The sequence below is a fragment of the Leuciscus leuciscus genome (genome assembly GCF_965113295.1).
Source record: "Leuciscus leuciscus genome assembly, chromosome: 12".
In the NCBI taxonomy this organism is placed as follows: domain Eukaryota; kingdom Metazoa; phylum Chordata; class Actinopteri; order Cypriniformes; family Leuciscidae; genus Leuciscus; species Leuciscus leuciscus.
In genome coordinates, this window is record NC_138736.1 from 6,297,171 (window position 1) to 6,321,971 (window position 24,801).

At 36.0% G+C, this 24,801-nt stretch overlaps 1 protein-coding gene across 2 annotated transcripts in view; it reads right to left on the reverse strand.

Moving 5' to 3' along the window:
- Positions 1 to 5,522: 5,522 nt before the first annotated feature.
- The window catches only part of sfpq (splicing factor proline/glutamine-rich), a 30,790-nt gene continuing 11,511 nt past the window's right edge, over positions 5,523 to 24,801 (reverse strand). The window contains exons 10-12 of one of the 2 annotated variants that reach the window (XM_082187077.1): positions 7,197 to 7,249; positions 7,033 to 7,111; positions 5,523 to 5,643 (exon numbers count right to left, since the gene is read on the reverse strand). In XM_082187077.1, the coding sequence (XP_082043203.1) occupies positions 7,223 to 7,249 (27 nt within the window). In that variant the 3' untranslated portion in view covers positions 5,523 to 5,643; positions 7,033 to 7,111; positions 7,197 to 7,222. Of the gene's footprint in view, positions 5,644 to 7,032; positions 7,112 to 7,196; positions 23,541 to 24,801 lie in introns of both variants that reach the window. The other variant, XM_082187076.1, reaches the window with a different exon arrangement.

Here is a 24,801-nt window from a genome sequence, read left to right on the forward strand (position 1 = left end):
AAAATTCACCCAAAAATCTATATGGTTTAATTATCATATTATCATACAACAATATAGGCTGTGTCTGGTATCATTTGAAATGTCTCAGTGCAACTGGTACAAAGCAGGTCTCATTCCTAAAGAAGTTAACCAAAAGGTAATAAAGTTTAGAGATATTTTGCTTACAGAGGAGGGTGGGTCTTTCATGCAAATGACATCATGCCCTCAAAAAGGTGTAAACTGGAGACAGTGATTAATGCAAATTCCCATTGTTAGCACATGTTTAGGTTTCTGTCTTGGTCTGAGTAGTATAAAGAAATGTCTCAAAAGGCTCAGGGTGATTTGTAATGAGATTATTCGGGACGAATTATGTATTTCCTGAGTCAGGTACATCTTTTACTCTATCTCTGAGCATTTGATGTTATTGTATTGATTATCTTTGAACTGATTATGTAATTGGCTTGATACATTTACCTGACATAATAAATTGTTTACTTTTGGATTTATTCTGACTTACTCTGAAATGATTAACTTTAGTAATTATTTTGCATCCATATACCACAAAATCTGCGTCAGATTAGTGATGGACTAGAGTCCAGTTTTGAGTGGAGCATAGGGCACACCAACTGTGATTTTAGAGTTCCGGCTAATATTTGGCACTAATTCAAGTGTACTTGGTTTGTAAAGACTAAAAGGGACAGCAAAAGGACAGCAACCCTTTCCTTTTAGGACATCAAAATGTTGTTCGACCAACCTAAATAGGGCAAGTCTTACTTCTGTTTAATATAATGTTACTTTGGTTAAGTGTACGTGAGAAACCATGGCATGACCAAACCAAAGCTATCAGAGAAGTAATATTGGTCGGCTTATATCTGTAGTAGTGGTCATGACCTCTGTCTAAAGAAAGCGTTACTTTAATTCAAGTGTATACAGCCAATGGGGCTATACAAAATATCTTAGATAGAGTAAGCATGAATGCGACCGTCTAAGATATTAGCTAATTACCTCTGTTCAGTGACCCAAAACTGGCGAGTTTGTGATCTTGGGCCCGCCGCCCACATTATATGAATGGCTGGTGTGTGGAGCCTGTGCGAATTTGGCACCCGAGTGAACAAGGATAATAAGAGTAAAGAGTTAAATAGAATAATCAAATGTGCTGCTAAACTGCATAAATGACCAATAACCAATTGACATTTTAACAATTGACAATTTAAGGTTGTGATCAAATGGAGTCAGATAAAAACTTTAAGCTGCAGTCCGTAGTTTTCCCTCTTTGTCGCCATCTCTGTTCGAACCATGCAATTGCAGTTATTAGCGGAATGATCAACTTTACGTGGGTTGTGCCTCGGCATGGCACAGCGCGGATGAATCCAATGTTTTGAAGATAATGTTTTGAGGTCAAACCGTGCAAATTATACTTGGTTCTTAAATTGTTAATGTTAACATCAGCTTTGCGTGACTACATTAAATGCCCTTCTGATATTTATCCTTGTTTTTGCATGGGCCCGGTTGCAGTTTCTTTTTTTTCCACTCTGAAGTCTTTTGCATTTTATAACGGGTGAATCTCCAGTTGTCACTGGTGATTGTTGTTTGAACCTTTCTGGATCCGCCATCAAATTGATAAGTTTAATCATATCAAGTGCTGCGAGAAAAGGCTATAAATCTCCACCTCCAACACCCTCACACGTAATATAGCCTAGTCGAGACTCCTTCTTAATGTGTACAGATGTGACGTAATGACGCAAAGACATGCTTGAATTTCCCACGGAAATCCACCAGTAACACTGGATTAAAAAACATTATTTAAAGCTCACCGTTTTGGATCAAGTTAAGGCAAGCAGATAGTTTTGAACACTGGCTGGTAATGTACTTGCTCAAAAACTTATTTTGTATAATTTTTAACCCCAAAAAGTTACGGACTGCAGCTTTAATTGGAATCAAATTACTTTGTCACGCTGAAAAGACAGTAAACCTTAACCCGCTTACGGGAAACTGTCGTTGCACCGATTGGACAGGCCTTACATCATCAAAATCATTAATCCATAATTTGGCAAAAGTGAGAGACTGTAAGTTTTGAATGCTTATTTCTTCAAGTGCGAATTTTTTCATTGTTTTGGAGCACACTAGCTTATAGATAACAGGTAAGGCTAACAAAGCCCCCAAAAAACTTCAAATTTGATTTCATGGGGACTTTAAAATTGTAGCAGCATCAAATCACTCATGTGTTTAGTTTTTAAAGTTTATCTTTAAAGTTTTCGTCCTTATGTTAACAGGCCTGTATTGTAGTTCATATAACAACCTGTGGGGATATTATACAATTTCCTTTTTTATATACATCAGCACACAACATCTTTTATCATGATTTTGTTTTATTATAATGACATCAATTATAATTTACACACATTGCTTGAGAGTAAACATTTGTAATTTCTAGTTATCTATCAGATGTCACAAAATATGAAATGCTACACTAAGATGTTAATTGTACCATTTCACCAGTCAGCGATTTTTCTAAAGCACACTGCTTGGGTTTCTTTGGATATTGTTGAAGCCTCGCCCTCAGTGTGTTGACGACTTTGCTATCCAGCTCATCCATGATGAAACCCTCGTCAACCGACTCACTGTCCCTGTCTTCCCCCGGCCCAGCGCCCTCTGCAGGGAGGAACACATGCAGCTGGTGTGTGTGAGACCGAGACGTGGCAGATGAAGCGCCGTCGGGGGAATGGCGGGTGGGGAGGAAAGTCTTTCCCCTGACAGATAAAGTCTCGAGGTTTACGGGCTGCTTGCACTGCCTCTCTCTGCTCTCCGTGGGCCGCCGCTGACTGCGAGGAAGGGTTTGTCCAGGCTTTGGTGCAGGCCTGAGAGGCTGAGAGAAATGCATGTACACTTGATGATAGCTCTGCTGAGGTGTCTTTATGTTCTCAGGGGTCTTGCAGGAGGGAAGAGATGGGCCACCACCACGTTTGCGTAAAAGGGGGTGGCGGTTTTTGGAAAACCCCTCGAAAACAGCTCTCTGGCCTGGGGTGAACAGGGAAGGCTCACTGATACTGGGAGGGAGACCAAAAGCAGACACAAATGAGGTTAATCAGACATTAAGAGGATCAAAGGTGACAGTAAACACATTTATAATGTGCCAAAATGTATTCATTACAATATTACAAAATGTTCTGTATGCTTTCGCATCGCTCTCGCGGGATCGGTAGTGCAGCCTCGCTTTAAATTGAACAACAACATACCAAAGGATTGTGACAATGAAGACTGGACTAATTATGCTGGAAATTCAGCTATGATATCTCAGAATAAATTGAATTTTAAAGTATATTCAAATATAAAACAGTTGTTTTAAATATATATATTTTTTCACAATATTACTGTTTTGACTGTCATTTTTAATCAATTAATGCAGCCTTGCCTTGGTCAGCATTATTCTTAAAAAAAAATCTTATTGATACCAAACTTGAAAAGTTTTCACTTTAAGATGTTATAAGTTATAACGAAATACCAACTGAGCTGCATACAGTAACATGGGACAAACGGGTCATTCTGAAACAATGTTATACACACACACAAAAATTTATAAATTGCAACATCAAATCTTCCGCTCAAGAGATGTAGGAATGATTCTATTCTATGGTTATTTAGTTAGTTCAGGTTGTAAAATGTGATGAGACTCCCAAAAAAATACAAAGATATTTTGAAAAATTTGAATAAATAATTCATGATATTTGTAAATAATAATTTACATCTTTCCTTTTTTCTGCTTCTTTTAAAATATGGCAATCATACACGTGTCCTGCTTGAGAAACCCTAGGAACATTTGCTGCTGTCATTGGATAATCAGTGTAATATAGCTGTTGTTTTCTCCAGCGCTGTTAGGGTGTGTTGCCACGCAAGAGGATTGTTTCTCAGGTTTCTAGAGCGTTCTCCATGAAGTTTAATGCAGACCCCAACAAACAACTAATTCTGAGTATTGCATTGCTGTAAGCATTAAACTTATTCAGAATTAAAAAAATTTTTTTTTTTAACAATTAGATAAATTCATTTTTATGTTCATACTATAAATATGATCAAAAATACAATTTCATGTGCCTTAAATTTTCTTAAGGATATTAATATCCTTAAAAAAAAAGTCATAATAAAATATGTAACGCATAGATCCTGTTATTCAATGATTTTTTGATGTATTAAAATTCCACTGTATTTCCTCCTGATTTAATGCATTAAAAATAGTTTTGTTGGTATAAACCAATGTATTCAGAGATGTTAATATTTTTTAATTAAGGACTTTTCTAAAATTGATCCTGGAGTCCCAGCCAATAGACTCAGCGCTAGACTTCGAGGCGCCAGATATCAGCTTACCTGAGAGGCACCATGGTGTTCCGACCATGTGTTGATCTGGACAATGATGGAAGCCTGAAATCATCTCTGCTCCATGAGCCAGGAAGAGGGATCGCGGAGCTGGAGAGCAGGTACGCCCGGACCAGAGTGCGATTTCTCTGCATTGCCCACTGATGTTTTAACTCCACAGTGTTCACGCTCAGTGCTGAAGGTCTGGTTGCACTCATGTCTGCACCGACAGCACCAGACGGACTGCAGCCGCCCCTCGGGGGAGCATGTGTCTACATACAGTGATCAATCATTCATGCACATTAAAAATACATCAGGCAAGCCCATTGGTCGCACACCACCAAATTCTCCCTTTCTTTCGTTCCGTTGTCATCTTACAGCACAAAGACAGACTGACGCTTCTGAGACATCATGGCATATGGAGATATCTGATGGCAGGGTTGTCTTTGAATCATCTTCAACTTCTTAAATCCCAACGTTGGCAAACAAATTCTGACATGAACCTCACAAGAACCACTTAAAATAAACTAGAACGCATGTAGTACATGATTTAAAATGACCCTGAAAAGGAGCACATCCCAAGCTAAATACACATGAAACCTAGTCTTAGATTTGTGCATCACGTGAAACTTTTTAACTTTTGCTGATAACTGACATGTCAGTAAATATTTATGGTGATTCAGTAAATATATGTATATAGTGACTCAAATTTATCAGTCTAAAGGATGTGAATTTAATAGTTAATAATCCCTGAGAAAAATCCTCCCAAGTGTTTGCTTAAAACATGGTCTAAAAAGCCTAACCCACATTTACCCCACCGCACTTCTCAGACTGCAGGTTTGTTTTCCTTTTTGAACTACTTCCAGAAGTAGCTGTCAGCCAATAGAACACAACAGTGATAAAACAAGAGAAACATAGCACCTTGACCTTAATGGATACTGGACAGCAGCCTGTGGGTGCTACTGGGTTACAGAGGTCTGTCTGTGTTTATAGACCTCTCAAACATGTCTGAGAGCTTGTTTTAGAGAAATCTTGCTAGTAAGTTTAACAGACATTAGATTTAGATGTTAAAATCAAAATGCTAATATTCTAGCAACACCTCTAAAACATCAATTTTAAAGTTCGCTAGGGTCTGCATGTACAGTTAAAACTTGCAATGGTTTCATCTAAAAAAATATTCACAAAAACCAGATAAGTGATCTTGACAGTTTATTAAAAACAAAAAAACAAACATTGGATATAATCATGATGCATCCAGTGCTGCACTAAAGATTCCCCAGCCGCCATGTGTCATCTGTGCGTCACACTCCCACAGGACTAAACAGGACAAAGAAAAATGAGGGAAAAATTAGTCATTTGGTTACATAAGAGAGAGAGAGAGAGAGAGAGAGAGAGAGAAAGAAATGTGGAACATAACTAGCAAGTAAAAATATTTTTTGTAAATGTAAACCTTAATTAAAATACACAGGACAGTAAATGTGATATTTATAATGGGTTTATGTGAAGATAGTTTCAAATTCACTTAATTTAAAAGTTATTTTGAAAAATGATTGCTTTCAATTATACTGTAATATTGAACGGCTATAATCACTTTGTACTTTAATTTGGAGATGTGAAATTATTTACTACAATATTAAAACCTAACTTTTGTATCGATTGACAGCACTACACACTAATATATAAACAGGATTTCTGCAGGTTTCAGTAAGTCAAATTTAAGACCTTTTTAAGACATTAAGACCATAAAGATTGAAATTTAAGACCTACACGACACATTATCCAAGTTAGATAGTTACCTCGAGATCATTAGAGTATCTATCTATCTTTCTATCTATCTAGGATTATCTGATGTGTGTGTGTGTGAGAGAGAGGTAGATATTTTTTTAATAGAAAATTGTACCTTTGCATATTATACTGTAAAAACACAATTATTGTTGATTATTTTAGTTGATCATAACTAGAGAGGAAATTATGAGATGATTAAAGTGACCAAAATGATCACGGTTATCACAGAATCCTGTTCAAAAAGTACTAATACTACAGAATGAAGTCAATTCAACAAGTTTGTCGAAAAACAGCAAATAACAAATTGATTAGCATCAATATGCACTTTTTGTTTACGGCCAGATTTTAAAAGTGTCTTGCAACATGTTATCTACTAACATGTACAAGTTCAAATAAAGTTGACAAAAAACAAAAAAAGGTTTTATACAAAGATAAACCTCATATTTCATTCTTTTTATAAAAAGAACGAGTCAAAAAAAATAAATTACTGACATTTACACATTAGCTTATATTTATTAGTAGTGTTTGGGTGCACCCCCATCCGTCATGTTGACTGAGCTTTCAATGTTGTTATGGAAAGGGGTGACTGGTTGGTTCCTGTCACATGACCTGCGGTGCGTTTGCGGCATTCTGAAAAGTTATTTTTTTTTTTATCTCGTTGCACCTGGTAAAAAAAATGAGCGCGTCGCTTCACTTATGAGTCGCGCGCCTACATTTGAACAAACTTGAGCGCGCAAAAGACGCGATATGTGAACGGCTTCTGGCGAGCTAGCTCATATCAAGCCACGAGCTATTGGTAGCCTGCGAGCGACTAACTTTTTAAAGGCCTTAAATTTAAAGTTCAGAATTTTAGACATTTTAAGACTTAAGACCCCACGGAAACCCTAATAAAATATATTTTTCTATTACAACATCACAGACCTGCACACTATCGTCCACTGCGCAGGAACATCTCGTGCCGAACAAGTCGATAGTTCCGAGAACAGGTTCCTTGGTTGATCTGAAAGACAAGACCTTATTACTCCATCACGCAAACATAAGCGGCATCATCACTTTGCTTGTCATTGTCTTCGGCGAATGCTTACCCATTCCTGAAACGGTACGATGCTTCTTAACCTCCTTCAATCCCCTGAGGCCCCTGCAGTAAGAGAAAGACAGTGAGGATACAGAAATACACAGGCTATTATCATTGACAACAATATCTAATACTACATATATGAAATGGAAGACAAAAGGAATTATAGCTACTTTAGTTCTCTTCCCAAAATCAAAATCCCCTCCTCATGAAAAAAATAAAAAGCACATAACGTGCAAGCAAGTGGTTAGGAATATTCAAGTTAAACATAGCCAAGTCACTTTTTTATTTTATTTTTTATAAAAATATACTGCTGAAGAGCAAATATGACTTCATCATGCAAAAACACGGTTGCTGTACAGATCACTAACTGACATGGTAAATGACATTTGGACTCATTTCAATACAGACGACACCACCTCAAACACGATTGCAGATTTCTAAAAGATAAGGATGTTGGGTTAAAGATCTGCCTCTCTGAGGCAGCCACTAGGTCAAAGGGCAGTTCTGGCATCACACTCCATAGAGATGAAAACTCGAGGTCCATACTAGGGTTATCAAAATGACAGATTGGGACCAAGGCGAATGGATCACAGTGCAGATAAACAGACACCTACACATACATCCAGACAGTCCAAATGCTGATCCAGCATTATACATATGTTGTAAAGATCTGTTCCGATCATCCGCAGGAGTAGGAATACGTACGCACACACACTCACCAGAGTGAATTTCGGGCACCATTAATAGAGTCTGCTCAGTGTTCAGTAACATGGCTGCGATACACTGCTGGAGAATGAGTGCAATACTTTTGTGAAGAATAAAAGAACAATGGATTTGGGGGAAAAAACCAAAGAAATGTACGTTAAAGCACTTTCATTACCCAGAGGATGTCCCACCCCAGTCCACATAGAAAAAAAGTTCATAAAGAGTGGAGGCAGCATGTTTCTGTGATATATAAATATACCAAATAGTTATGAATATATATACACACCAAATAGTTATGAAGTAAACAGACTGGAAAGACTGCCAGGTTTGAGAAGAGAGAGAAAGATAAACGACTTAAACTGACAGATGCATTTTTGCAACAAGACAAAAAATAAAAAAAAATTAAAGACTACCCAATATAGTGATTTGTTGCACACTACGACAGATCATGTTGATAGACAAGGTTTAAGCACTCAAGAGATTGGAGGGAATATGAGTGGGAAAAGTCTGCCGAGTTATATTGTGGAATCTAATATGCTTGGCATCAGAAAATAAAGCTGAATTAATAGAAATAGTGTACTAAGATAATCCAAACATCGCCCAAAGTCAGAGTCATCATCATCATCAGGGAAACTACTAAACAGACAACTAATAAATACAGTTATAAAATTGACTTTGACAAGATTTTTATATTATAAAAAATTCTATTAAAAAAAGTTCTTATGAACTATTCAAAGAATCCTGAAACAAGTATCATGGTTTCCACAAAAAAAAATATTAAGCAGCAAAATGTTTTAGCATTAAGAAATATTTCTTAAATGCAGAAAATGATTTCTGAAGGATCATGTGACACTAATGACTGGAGTAATGATGCTGAAAATTCAGCTTTGTTATCAGGAATAAATTACATTTAAATACATTAGAATATAATAATTTTAAATTGTAATAATCTCACAATATTACGGTTTTCACTAGGGCTGGGCAAAAAAATTGATTTTTCGATTAATCGTTTTTAAAAAGGTGGTCGATTCAAAATCGATTCTCAAAGGCCACGAATCGATTTTTTTTCCATATTTTTTTCTGCAAACATTGAACGTAAGATTAACGTTAATCTAATTACTAGTCTTCTCCACTAGATGTCACCCTCTTATTTGCCTTGCGCGATGTTACCAAGGAGCGAGAGGCGAACCTGTCATTCATTCATTCATTCAGTGCTTAAAATGGCGGTTTCAGGTGCTTTGTCGACGTTGATGCCACCTTCACATAAAAAGTCAGAGGTATGGAAGCATTTTAGATTTCGCAAGCAAGACGACGACGATAGTGTTGTGGACAAGAACAAAGCTATTTGCGTGATTTGTAATGCAGAGGTGAAATGCTGTAGTAATACTACAAATCTGTTGTTCAGCAGAAATTTTTTTTTATTATACATGATGAATACATACATAAATGATGACATAATTTTTTATTTTTGGGTGAACTATCACCAATAAGCCAGTATTAGTTGTCCTACATTGTTCATAGGCTTGTAGCCTCAATGTTACAGCAAATTTTGTAAAATTTTATCTTAAAAATGAAATAAACTGATCCTGTTTGATCAAGGAATGCGACTGTTCTGACTTTTTTCAGCATACATTTTTTATCTTATATCAAAATTGTATTGTATTTATTTAACATAATTGTATGCATTTGAAAATTAGAGATGGGTTCTGTTTTAATGTACCCAAGTGTACCTAAAATAAAAGTGTTTAGTATACAGGTTTGTGGCTCTTAATTTCTTTTTATTAATTACCCACTTGTAAACTTATGTTCACTGTTCTTTTTTATAAATATAGTATTTGTATTAAATCTATATTCATTGAGTTGAATCGAGAATCGAGTATAGAAAATCGAATCGAGAATCGAAATCGAATCGATTTGAGAGCTTGTGAATCGAAATCGAATCGATCTGGAACATCTGAATCGATACCCAGCCCTAGTTTTCACTGCATTTTTTACCAAATAAGGTCAGCCTTGGTGAGACTAATATATATATATATAAAATATATATATATAACAGACACCAAACTTCGGAAGGATAGCAGTGTATGTATGTGTATATACAAGCAATGAACAAGCAATTGTGTCGGATTTTGCCACTTGACGACTACAGCATCCAAATTTCTATATGAAAACAAATAGTATGATTTCTCCAAGCACTCACTCATCTGTTCTGAAATCTGTTTGCTATTTTTCATTCATTAACAAAAGAGGGGAAATCTATTACACAAAAAGGAAAATAAAGGCAATTACTCTGAAATTGAGTTTATTTATTTTTCTGAGTCTGTTCCAAAAGCTAAATCATGTTTATAACGTCCCCCCACACAGTGAACTGAAAATAAGAGTTTTATCTGAACATTTCTATTCAGATTATAGTTCTCAGCACCAACAGACCACATTTTGTATCGCTGCTGCATAAGCAGAAAGAAAATGTTGCTTCTCACAGTACCTCGAGTCAACAGAACGCCACGACCCCCTCGACCGTGAGGTTCTTGATATTTCATTAGTGTGCAGTGCTTAAATGCATGATGCCTGGTGAAGCTGCTGCTGTCCCTGAAGACAGCTACTGTGTGGAAGACATTACAGAGCAGCTGAAATACACACAGAGGGAGCCAAAGTACCAAACACATTTCAAATATTGCTTACAAAAACAATTTCTGCACTGTGAAACCATTTTCAGGAGTGTGATGCCAGAACCCTGGTAGTATTTCAACACAGCTGATGAGAGAAGTACTTTATTTTCATGGAACAAAGACGAGATCACTTACCTTTTCCGGTGATATGCAAGCACACCTCTTGATGCAAACAAGTCCAGGCTCAACTGTCCACTGATCTGTAGAACTAATCCTCAATGTTACCAACTGCTGGAGTCTGTGGGTAAGCTGGACACTGGCCCCTAATGCTCAGCTATAGCACCACCAGTCACTCAATACACAGTACAGACAGAGACAAGCTCTTGTCATGCTGCTAAAATCTCAGGAGCCTGAAAAAGGCAAGTATCCACTGTGTTCTGCCAAGGGGAAAAACAGTCTTAACCATAGAGTCTGAGTCACACTATAAATGGTATATGGAAATTCGTGGTCCCAGTGTACAGTGCTAACTACATGCAGGGGATGTCAAAAAACTGGAGAAAGTTGACATACTCTGTGTGAATTCCTGCTAGCCTACCAAAGTTTCAGAAAGTGTATTAATTAAAGCAAGGAATTTATTCACTTTTAAAATGAGTCTTGAATTAAGGCCCATTTACACCAAAGATGATAACTAAACGTATAGTTCTAAAAATCATTAAGAATATTAAATAATCAATATTAAAGAAGTAGTAGTAGTCCACACCACAGCTATAACGATATCGTTGGAATCACTTTCAGAACGATTTTATTTAGCTGATGAACGATAGAAACATTGACAGCCAATCAGAATCAATAGGGCTATAACGAGCTTGAATATTTAAAGCGACAGACAAGTACATACTTAGAATAAACAGAACAATATTGTCCGCTGGTGTGGACGCTAATATCATTATCGTTATAGGTGTGAACGGGCCTTTATACACTATATAAATTATTCCATTGGCTCAAAAAGTTGGATGTGTCAAATATTTACCCCAAAATTAAATGTGTAGTTTACAATACCTTGTGTCACTCCAAACCAATGTGACTTTTTTCTGACTAAGCCCGTTTATGGCTGGTATTAAGACGTGATTTGGTGGATTGGATCACAAGTAGACGAGGGAGACACATTCCCGTTTACACCTGGTTTTAGGAGCATTCATACGACATTTTCCACTAAAAACAAAAACACGGCAATGGCGTTTTGGGGGGCCTGAAGACGCAAACTTTTGAAAGCGGGTTTCAAAGTCAAGTTTTTGAAAACGACACCGTTATTGTCTCCATGTAAACTATAAAACTCAAATTTGTGATAACGGTGACGTTATGCACGTGTATTACATGCTCGGTCTATAGGCACGTTGTTTCTTTACAAAATTACATAGCAAACTACTGGCCTGGCAGCATAATACAGCTTTTTTAGTAGTTTTCATGGATCTCTGTCAACGACAAGCTTTTTGAAAACGTTGTCTTCTGTACGCGAAAAACGCAAAGGAAACACCTTTTTGTTTTTAGAGCATTGTTTTTGTGTAAACGTACCCTTAATCCATCTTGTCCACTTTAAATCACTTCTGTCCTGATTTCTTAGAGAGGAAGGTCTATGTGCGGGTAAATCTATGGGTTTACGACGGAAAAATACACAGCAGCAGCTTTCATTTCTGCTCTGATAGCCACAAGTGTTAGAAATCAGGAATGTTGAGAGAACTTTGTGCTTAGTACATATCCCGTCTTCACACCAAACTTGGGTCTTCAGCCAACAAAGTTTAAATCCTGTCTGGCTAACGTGCTTCCCATAGTGTTTAGGCATTAGGTCAATAGGCAGAGATTAGGCATCTTTTGTGTCTGTTCAAAGGCATTTGACCACATAAGCATCTACACTACGAAAGCAACCCAGTCTAATGTATTTTCAACTAGACCCCATTTACACCTGTATTCAGTTTTGTCCAATTGTGATCTGATCGTCCAAATCATCTTAATACCAGGTGTAAATGGGGCCTAAAGGTGTGGTCACATCTATCAATGATCTGTGAAGTTTCACACATTTGTCTTTAGTCAACCCTTTGAGTCATCTGAACAAATTATATTGAGGCAACTCTGAGGGGTGTGGAATCATGATTGGCCATTCCACTCATTCATTCCGTATTTGACTATTTTAGATACTTAACCAGTCAAAAGTTAATCACTTTATTATTATTTTTATAAATGCTTTTCTTAAAATTTCCCCCCAAAAAATCAAGAAATACAACTGTTCAACAAATCATATTGGAATGATTTCTGAAGGATCATGTGACACTGAAGACTGGAGTAATGGCTGCTGAAAATTCAGCTTTGATCACAGGATCAGGAAAACTCAACCTCAAATAAATTTGCCACATTGACCTCTTGATTTGAAAAGCAAAATTTCGCTAGTGTGGCCATGCCTTGACAGACACAAAGGCATGGAATATATTGTACATTTCCTATGGACTAATATTGGAGCTTTTTGAGGAGCTTGAAAAATGCTTTCCACTACTTATTTGTGTATCTCAGAAGAAAATCATACAGGTTTGGAATGACACAAGGGTGAGTAATTTTCACTGAATGACCCATCTCTTTAAATATGGTCTGAAGTTGATCAGTGATTTCCCCCCCCCCGATCCCTCTTCGCCCAGTGTGAATCAGGACAAAAAAATTAATAAAAAAAAAATCCACCTTATTCTTCAACGCGGAAGTAAGTTATTTTCTGTGAATATGCTGAGACTCTAATTTGCCGCTAACAACTGCAAGAATAACAAAATGCTGCAAATGGTAAAATAATTTTAAATTAAAATAATATAACAAGTATCAGTTTGCAATATCAAGCAGCATAACAGCCAGTTTTTGTACAGATAAAATAACTAAAAGTGGATGAGACCAGAAACCGACACATTCAAGATACAATGGCCGCCCGCTCTTACGTTAAAAATAAGGTGGATAGGAGTAAACCGTGGAGCTAAATTGTTTTTTTTTTTTTTTTATATTCCCTAATAACTATCAAACAGCCACAATTAAAATGGCTTGATTGCAGGACTTGGCAGACTGTGAAATAATCATGCGTTTTGCACTTACCAAGCCTGGAGGTGGTGTAGTGTTCTTGAAAAATGAGAAGCCAGTTAATTTATCTTTCTCTTCCTGATAATATCCAAGAAACTAGCTACAAAAGCTTCAGGTGGGAATTTGAAAACTCTTCCCATACATTCAAGGCCAAAAGTTTTTGAGAAGGTGAAAATCCAGGAGAATATTCAGATTAATTAATCTCCTGATGCTTCTAAACAGCCCTCCTTGTCTTTGTTCAAACACTGAATACTCAAAATAATATTCGAAAACTCTGACTGGTTGGTTTAGAGTTCTTCAGAAAAATATTAGATTGTGTTTTTTGACAATGCATAGTAGTGATGCACGGACCGCGGTTATGTCCGAGGACGCTGCGGACAAGTAATAAAAGCATTTAAAAAATTGCAGTTGGATGACAAATAAATCATTGTGTGTTGATTTTAAAGACCTGGAACTCATTTCACAGTAAAACGCAAGATGTTTCAATCTTTTACTTTAGTTTTCAACAACAATGTATATCTCTTCAGGGAAAACTAATCAAAGAAAACAATACGCCTAGAGCCTCTCTTAGTGGTCAGACTCATTATATAAAACAAAGGAACCTACATGAGACATTGCTTAATAACTTAACAGCTTTAACTAAAAAATAGTGGAAATTCTGGTGTGTTTTCCAAAAATGGAAGCAATTTTCCATAAAATTAGTTTTAATTTGCAAATTCCATGGAGTTCATGTCAAAGTCTTTTTTTTTTCTTTTTTTTTTTCATCAGCTAATTTCATGATCAAAGACCACAATGGGAGAGAGAGCGGCATCAGCACTGGTAATATAATTTAGTCTCGCTATTTTTAATGAAGTCAACTGTGTGTTCAGGATGCAACGCTGAACATTGAAGTTTCATTTGTGTCAGCTTGCTGAAGAAACACTGAGCTACTTGAAACACATGCAGAGACCAGCATTAACGGAGTTTGCACATGCAGCACCGTCATCGTGCAATGTGGGGAATTTTTAAACAGGACTTCATAGCTCCGAAATGTATACCATTAACATTGTCCCCCCCTCAAAGCTAAGTGGAACAAATAAAATGGCAAAAAGCTGTCAGTCAGTAACTTTTGTGTGTGATGCGCTGCTCATGCTTTCAGAGCTGCACGCTTTCATTGCTTTATCTGATTTAAATGCACATCTCTCGCTTTTGCTCACATACCAGCAATTACCCCTCAGCGAAAAAAAAAAAAAGTAAAATAATTTAAATAAATGTTGATTTAAAAGCAGCCTACTTCAGTGTAATGTTACCATATATCATCACGCTTAATGTAATTGTAATGTTGTAAAACATAGGTGTGGTGGGTACTAGCGGGTGGATGATTATAACAGTGGATTCGAGTGATGTTAGAGCTGATCCGCGCATCTCTAATGCATAGCAATTTGAAAGCAATTCATCTTTCTCAAAGCTTACAAATTGAAGTATTATGCAAATGTAAATTTACGACTCAAACAAGACAAAAACAAAATCCCCAAACTGCCTAAATTAAGGGCAATCCTTAGCAGTTCTCATATGGTTCATCACTTGTTTCTTGAAGAAATCAGCTTCTGCAATTTGATGGTTTGATTAGATTCATAAATTCAGAAAAACAAGTTTTAGCCCTTTTAATTCCATACTCATTTTGAATTACTCAAAGATCATCACACTGAACCAACATTAACTAAAATAAAATAATGTAAAAAATATCTTGATCCTCACCAATGCAGTCAAGGGAGATGTAGTCTAAACTGAAAAAAGTTGCTCAAAAGGAACCACATAATAGAACACCTTCAATATCACAAATAATAATAGTTGCTATCCTACAACTATGGACTACAATATTTTAATTCTAAAATTAAGAACTATGGCCGGATTAAAGACCATAAGTTAAAACAATTTAAGAACATTCTTACAAACTCCTTGGAATTTATGTTGTGTAATTCTTGAAAAATTCCCAAGTTCTCAGATATTTAAGAACTGCATATTTAAATTTTTAAAGAGCCTGTCTCAAGATGCAAATAATCGGCTATAATTAATTTTAATTGGTTTAGAATTAATGCGGTATAAAGCGTGCCGGTGGTCAGCTTCAGCGCATGCAGCTCAAAAGCCAATGCACGACTAATAATAACTACGATTAGGACTGTCATTACATAACATTAAACAGAAAAATATTGTTATAAAACGTTATGAATTCTTTGGGTTTGCTGTGTTTTAGTGTGTTGCTCCAGGATAAGCACATCCACAACAGGAGTTACACATTCTGACTAGCACGTAACTTTGCTCAAATTCACTTGTGCATTCGCGTCATTGTGTGCAGATATAATTTGTTATTTGTTTGTTTTTTTTGTACATATATCTGATTAATGTCATATAGGATGCGTTTCGTTGAGTTAAAATAACCCGCTAGCAAAAGCTCTTCAGTTTACCGATGTTCATTCAGCGCATGCAGCTCAAACAGCAATGCATGACTAATTATAACTATGATTGTGGCTGTCATATTACATCACATTACGAGAACACTGAGAATTGTTGCGAATTCATTGGGTTTAGTTGCCATGTTTCAGTGCATTGTTACAGAAGCATCCACAACAGGAGTTATACATTCTGACTAGCACGCATCTGAGGTGGCGTTGTTGACACGTTGTAGGCTATTGGTCGTTATATTTGATTACATAAGTAATTTGGTTAAATTATCAATCACATCGACTCATTTTACAATTCTACTAGCCTTTTATTAGACTAAAACCCTTCTCATTCATTTGGTGGGGAACATGTTTTGATCAGCATTTGCACACACTGTCATGTAGTTGGCTAATTCGCCACTGCTGTAGACGCATATTGCAATATTAAGGCTAAACTTGAATCTATTAATTGATTCAATTCATTTAAATGATGATCGATCATTGGAACTTGTGGACATTGACATCCCTAATGCATGCGTTTCGATTGTGTAATCAATCGAGCCAATTACAATTCAATCAACTGACTCGAGCGTCTCACGCTGGCCTCAGGTAGTTTATATAGTCAAGCCCTGGAACGCATCCTGTATCAGTGTGTGTGCGGTCTTACCTTTGGGGATTTAAGACAAGTAGAAGTAATCCTAACTTTAAGAGTATGTTTAAATGACTTTAAGACCTTTTTTTCCCCCAGATGTTTTATGGAATTCAAAATGTAAAAAAAAAAAATATATATATTTGTAAAGTTTGAAAACAAAATAGCAACTATGAAAAGATTTATTAAATGTTTCATGAATTCTGCTCAAGAACTTTAAAATTAAAACCAATACTCTAAATTTGGGACACAAAGATGTAAGGTGGCACACTAATGATTGTAATGAAGCAAAATAAACTTGGTTGTTCCAAATTGGACAAACAAGCCAACATGGATTTGGTCAATGATAAATAAATGGTTACATACCATAATGTCATATTTTGTAGTGGATTAGGCTGACATATTCATTCTGCCCAAAAACAGATGACCTAGAGCAAAAGGGGTGACAAACTGACATGAACTGACCAAGCATGGTCTGTTTTAACACACGGTGGTTAAGAGATAAAACTCTAAGAACAAGACGTAACATACTGGGTGTGGTCAATGATGACTTGTGTACTTGCTACCAAGTGTCTTGAACAAAGCTCTTGAAGTTTTAATGCCTCGAACCTCACAATCTTTGGCAAATCCAGCGACTAGTTCTTCCCTTGAAGTGCTCATTGAAGAAGCCTGGGAAAATTGTACATATTTCCAGGTAGACTGACAAAAACCTAAGCATCCTGAAAATTAAAAGCCAGCCAATCAGACTAGAGCCTGGTGTTCTGAAAAATCTCCAGCCTTTTTGTGAGCATTATGCATTAGACAGCTGGTGAACCTGTCCATGGGCGGCATGCGGTATGAGGCTTAGATTAATAGTGGATAAATGGCTAAAATCCAAAAGAGTTCCAAACTCGAAGATACTTCGGAAGTCACGAACAAACCTGTTAAGGAAAAAAATGTATAGAAAACCAACACAATAGACAATACATTTTACCACAATGTATCTTGGAAAATCTGTAAGTGAAGTTACCTTTTTCCAGCTCCATTCTTGATGTTAAAATTACCTTAATTGCATAAGCCATGTGATTTAAATACAAAATGTTACATTAAATGTTCACTAGCAACAAAATGTCATCTCATATTGCACATGGCATTCAAATTAAGAAATTTGTTTTTTAATAATTATAGTACCATTACATTTTTTTTTTAAATGTAGAAAGAAATGAATGTAGAAGAAATCAAGCTAATTGGTAGCTGTGTCCTTGCTCCAAAGACAATAGCAAAATAGAGTTTACAGAATAAGGTCAACTCATATTGCATGTCATTCAAATCAAGAAATATTTGTTTAAATTACACTACCATTACCTTTTTTTAAATGTAGAAAGAAATAAACAATGTAGAAGAAAATAAGCTAATTGGTAGATGCCCTCGCTCCAAAAGCCAATAGCAAAATAGAGTGACTAGTAAATGACCAATGGCATGGGTCAGGAATAAGGACATTTTTTTACACAGAAAACTGGTCCACTTAAATGGCCAACATATAGGTCCCACATCATGCAAAGTGAAATTAAATTTAGCAATTACATTAATAACTTCTAGATATAAATTTAATAGTGAGATGTCAAATTAATGGCTTCTGTCTCCAGCTTTGACAGCAGCAGAACATGTGTTAGAAGAAAAGCTTGACAGTGTTAACAGTTACTTGGTGGAGAAGAAAGACTATTTAAATTGGTATATCACTCATCCCAAAATAATGGCTTTGTGGGATGTTAATGCCAATGTGTTTCTCTCCCAAAAATAATAATTTTAAATTAAATCAATGATATTACAATATAGAAGTCAAGCTTTAATATGAAAAATACAACGTTATTATTATTCTAATAGAGAATTAGGCTATTAACTTATTGATAACTGACCTAGAGAGTTTTACAAAGATAATAAAGGTGTAAACTATTTCTAGAAACAGTGTTACCCACAACACAAGCCTTGCTTGTTTATTTTGATTTGTAGTTTGCATTATTAGTTTTTGTATTTTGCTCATCGTTTACAAGCTAACCTGCAATTGGGCCTTACTCCAATGCTTACTAATAGTTGCCATTAAGGTGTTGCAAATTTACAGAAATACCATTATGCAGCACCTCTCAAATCATACAAAGACATGGAGGGTAAAGCAAAGCTAGCTATTTAGTTGTCTTGGCACATTGAAAAATGCTACCAACTATGCAAATTGGTTGTTTTGACTGGCAAAACGAACTACAATCAACTGAAACATTGAGGTGGTGCTGTGGATACTACACATCAAGCAAAATTAAACCATTGAAACTGTGCTTTCAAGCATAGATGGGTAGCAATATTTTGAAGATTTTATTTTGAGTCATCCATCGTAACTAGAAAAGGATAAAATGGTAGAAATTAAATCACAAGTAACATGCTACTTGGTGAACAAGTATCTGTGTCCATGTACTCGCTGCACAATTAGTTGACTTTTACTAATGGGTGATTATTTAAAAAAAATGTTTGGTATAGATATATATAAAAAAATAGTTATTTATCCTGCAAAATGTTGTTCTCCAAACAATGTGCAAATTGAAGGCTAGGAAAACACATAGGGGATGTATCCATGTAGGCTAGGCTGTAAATTGTGCAAAATAAGTTTAAAATATAACATTCTAAAATTGCTTCTTAAAGTAATTAAAATCAAATAAAAGGTTAAACTAATTAAAAGATCAAATAAAAGCACTAATGTTAATTGGTAAGAGGTTGAAGGAACATTCTCATCTTATAGTAATATGACATTTGTTTTACCCATTACAATAGTCCCTTTACAGTTACTACTTGCCTGTACCACATGTAAAACTTCAAAGAGTCTAAAAAATATCTTTGTAAAATGTATCTAAAATATTTCAGAATTATTGCAAGCCATCTGTTGGACATTCATGCGCACACCGGTGCTCGTTCAGAGAAGTTTAGTGAAGACTTTCTTGCTGTCAGGCTAAGCCTTATTGCAAAACAGAAATACTTGTGTAACTTTCTAACATATACAGATGAGAATATACCCGCGAAACGCAAGTCATGTAGTGAGGAAAACATCTCGAACATCAGAGCAACGTAATATGAAGCATGTCTCATGTTTAAGACAAATTGGATATTGCCCTTTCCCACAGCAGCTCACTCTGGGAATAAATAAAAGACTTTTTGTGAAAATATATCTATATACCTTACAAAGTCTATACAACACCTAGACCTAATAAGATCATGTCAAATCATAAAATGTTAATAGTTTGAGTAATTAACCTATAATGACAGCAGTATACTTTTTAAATGGATAATTGTAAATAATGAAAAAAAAAAAAAACAGGTTTGTGATAGTTAGATTGCCATCCAAGAACAAACTCAGATTAGTTTGCTTCTCCAATCCCTTCTGGTTTCATAAAACTGTCCGCACATGCCAGGCATTAATGATTTGTTCCAAAATGTATATTTATTCAATGCTTTCCCATTCTTTCACAAAGAAATTGAAGTGCAACAAATATTAATCAGAAGAATTCCATTCAAGTTTCCAAGGATTCTGTCAAGAAACAAAATGTTGTATGTCCATGACATTTTATATATAAAAAAGAAAAAGAAAAAGTAAAATGTTGATTTCCCAAAAACAGCAATCACAATATTTGATCTGTATAAGCATCCCAACTGGTCCACAGCTTATCCAATGGTGAGAGTTTGGGGTGAGTTTATTGGTTTATCCAACCATTGGAAGATGAAGGTGGGAGTTCACTGGAAAAATGTTTGAAGTAATTATTTCCTCAATACCACTTGGTGACACTCGTGGCATCAAAGTGACATACTCATCCAAAATAATCCAATTAAGCTATAGGTGGCAGCAATAAAAAAAAATAAAAAAAAATAATAATAAACTACTTGTTTGCCATTATAAACTTCAGAGAAAATTTTTTTGTTATAAAATAGATTAGTAGAATATTTTTCTGCGATTGCGATCCACAGTTAACCTGTTTTGTCATTCTTTTTCTAACTATAATTTATGATTGAAATCAATGCGATGCGTGTTCTTGCTGTAGAACCAATCTGGGGTCTAATTTGTGAACAAATGAAACCAAGTCATCTTGTTCAAATTATACTTTCAAATAATAAAAGAAAAGTAAATTGATACCACACCAGCAATCCATATTTAACTTAATAGCCTAGTTGTTCAAGGTCAATGCTAAAACTAAACTTAACTATAATATAAAATATATAGGGCTGCCCCCTAATAGTTGACAAATGGTATTATTCAGTTAGCCGCAAAAAAACAAACCCAAAACAGCCACAGAAAGTGGCGAAGTCACGGAGTGCGTGAGGGACAGATCGTTTATGGTGGGTGCTTGTGGTAATCCAAATGTTTGCCTGTCAACCATCAACCTCAAATATGGCATTTGAAACTAGGGCTGTCACTTTACGTTCGAAAATCGATTGCACAATCGGTCGGACCAACCAACACAAGTTTCGAAAACGAAAATAGGGAATCGATTTTAACGGTCTTTTCTCTGAGTGCGTCCAGCTTGTCACGATACACCCGTCACATAGCAACTGCAGGCTTTGACAAACACACATAACAGCATATTATACTTCTGCATAATGTGTCTCTTTTTACAACAAAACTGTGAATTCTGCCGGTATGCAGACAGTCTCATGCATACAGATACAGGCTACGGTCTACAATCGCCTACGTAGGCGAAATTTCTTTGACATTTCTAATCGTAAACACAACCACGTTGAAGACTGCAGTAATGTTTTTCATTTATGTTATGGCAGTCCACTCTGCTTATTGTTTTTTGAGAATGTTGCACTCCTGTTTGTCATTGTGCACGAAACTTCACGCCAATAAATCATCAGGAATATTTGCTGACTTGGGCGCGTCTCAAGCCACACGTGGACGTTCGTTCTAATGCCAGTTAGTTGTCCGTGGATTTGCCCATATTTGGCGTTTAAAATGAAAATGTCTTTAGACATGGAAAATCAATTTTACAATCGATTCAATGAACACTTAGGTCTCAAAAATCGAACAGGATTTTTTCACAAAAGTGACAGCCCTATTTGAAATATGCAAGTAGCAGCTACTTTACATGGTTGCTCACTCCCCTAGATAAATGTGCGCTATTATTAGGCGCATATCCAAGTGCTTGTGCGGAGTCTGAAAGTATTAGCGCTTACTGCATGCCTTTCACTTGAATTTATTCCTGATAACAGTGGAAATACCTTAAACTCTGTCATTTTTGGTCATACAGATAAGAGAAAAAAACTGTAAGACTCTACTTTTACTTGTGTAAACTCACAACAAAACATTGTGCTTTTTAAAAAGAAAACAAACTATGTGCTTTCTGCCCCCTCGGTTTCCGTGAAGCGAGTCACAAAAATGAACTGAAACTCAGTATATAGGCTACTTGCATCACAGACATGAGAAATATATCTATAGAAAGCTTGAAATGTCTACTTTTAAATGAACCAATTGAAATTGAAAACAAATAATCTGAAATATAATCTGTATGAAAGGTGCATCTCTCTCTAAAGGCGCATCCAGCCACTAAACTGCAGAGATGGCGAGTCAGCATAATCAACCTCATCTTTACAGATGACACGGACTTAGAAAACACTAGTTTATTAATAAATTAAAATGTCTTGTTGCTATGAGCACGGAATAGGCTATATATTATGCCTATATATTAAATACTCTAATATAAAAGCCAGATTAGTCAACCAATGCCTTAAAGCTACACTGTGTAATTTTTTAAGTTGATTCTTAGCAAAAAACACTTTTTCTTCAAAATATGTGCTCATTAATGTGTAATTTCTTCTACCAACTAATCAAGTATTCTCGTAAGCGTAGAATCTGCCATTTAGAATACATACGAGCGAGCCGCTCGAATGGCGGCAGCCATTTTGCGCCTCCATCATGAAAATACATTAGCCAAAGAGGGACATACCTGGAAATTCAAGCTTCGCCTTTCGTGTTTTTACACTCAGTGGCACTGTGACGAATGCGAGGGGGAGATTACTCGCGACTGCCGGCAGATTTGAAATAATACGGCCACCGTAGGAGTTAAAACGCCCTCGGAATGGGAGGGGCTAGAAAGTAATATTCAGTTGGTAGTCAAACAATTTCAACGCTAGATGGGAGAAAATCCTACACAGTGTAGCTTTAATGAACAGCTACAAGTCGATTAAAAAAAATCTTTAGTCGGGGGCAGCCCTAAAGGTTTCATTAAGTACAACTCCAAGCAACAACCTTTAAGATGAAGAAAATGTCCTAGATGCCTATGGGTATATGATGTGTCAGGTGTTAGATGCCTGACACATCACAAAATTAAACATTGTGCCAACACCTGAATGGGGTTTGGGAGAACCAACTGCACTCTTTATTGAAAATGTACATGTAGTATTTTAAATGTGAATGGCACAGAACACAGCCATAGAAAGATCAGAACAAATTTACAATATTCACCAGCATAACACAAGTAACATGACAAGATAAAGACTAATTAGAAAGTGGATTACATGTTAGCAGCACTAAGCCAGTGCTGACTTCAATGGTTTTATTAAACCTATTAAGAATACAAAATAAAAATAGGACGAAAAAAATCTTGCCACAAATGGGATGAGTTTTCAGGCTAAAATTGCAAGAAAATTCTTTAAACTTAAATACATCAATTGTGACTCCAGAACTGAGCCTCTGGAATTCCACATACAAACTTTGCTTTTAAAGTGCCAGATCAGAAGCGAGGCTTCTTGGCAGCTCCATCATATTCCTCACGGACCCTGCCAAATCCTGGGTTTCCAGCACCCATGCCCCTTGGACCACCGGGCCCACCTTGTGGGAAACGCTCATTGCGCTACACGGACCGTTTTCAGTTATGTATCAGTTGGGGATTTAGTTTTGTAGAAATTATGGAGTTTACGTCCATGGGATTGGGAGAAAAGCAATAAAGGGTAACGAGTTCCATGAGTTCATATTTTGAGCAAAAGTATTATTTAAGTGGGATCCAAGGAAAACAATCGGCGAAACAGTTCCAACACGCAGATCCACAGGTGCCAGAGGTGACATAGGAAAAGGAAGAGAGGGTAATGTATTCATTAGTCAAATACCATTACATTGCATTCCAATAGCGCTGCTAAGATTAAAAAAAAAAACTGCAGGATTCAAATACTAGATCGGAGCAGAATTGTCTCAAAGTTGAGCTTACTGTTGGATGCCCCAAACTTAAGATTATGGCAAAGGGGTTTGTACTTCATTAATAGACAAAAACCCTCCTTGCCCAATGGGCAATTACAAATTCCTACATTATGAATAGAAGCTTATATTTAATAAAAATGAAATCTTTCTTTGAATGTAAAAAACACTTTCAGATGCGATTTGTATAAGTAAAACTACTCAAATACTTAACGCATAAGTTCACAAATTAATTTTTAGAATTTATTTTTTATTTTTTTATATTCAGATTTTTTTATGCTATTTTTGCAAACTATTTAGCCATCACAGTTCATTACAATTTCTTAAATTTATTGTAATTATGATGTTCATCAGATATAGGCTGAGACACTTGTCAGAACATGCAGTCGTGATGGTTAATTGGATGAAATAGAGGCAGTGCCTGAATAAGCAAGCAGCATTTTCCTATTTTATCTTTATCAAAGTTCAACTGAAAAGTTTAGCCCATGGAGACTAACACAAAAAGTGATGCAGTGAATCGCAATGTTACTGATTCATTTAATACTGTGAAAGCATAGGGTTGTTAAAGTTTTATATTAAACATTGCTACAGCACATTGACAATTCTGCTAAAAGAACTGCCACTATAACCACTTGTTGTGAGCAGTTTTTTTTCTTTCTTCAAAAATGGTTGACTGCTTAAAGTCAACATGAAACTAATTGCAAAACATTTTTGTTCTGTAAAACAACATTTCTAAGCCAGACAATATTCAACATAGAAAAAATATATATTCTAAGGCAGGACTTGAAGGCGAGTTGAGGACTGTTCTCCTCTTAAAACACAACCAGCACTCATGGGCCTAAATTTAGGTGGTGTTGGTGTCATCAGCCAACAAGGACAATAGTTTGAGGAGGAGCAAGTTATAACATTTTATAAAATAAAAA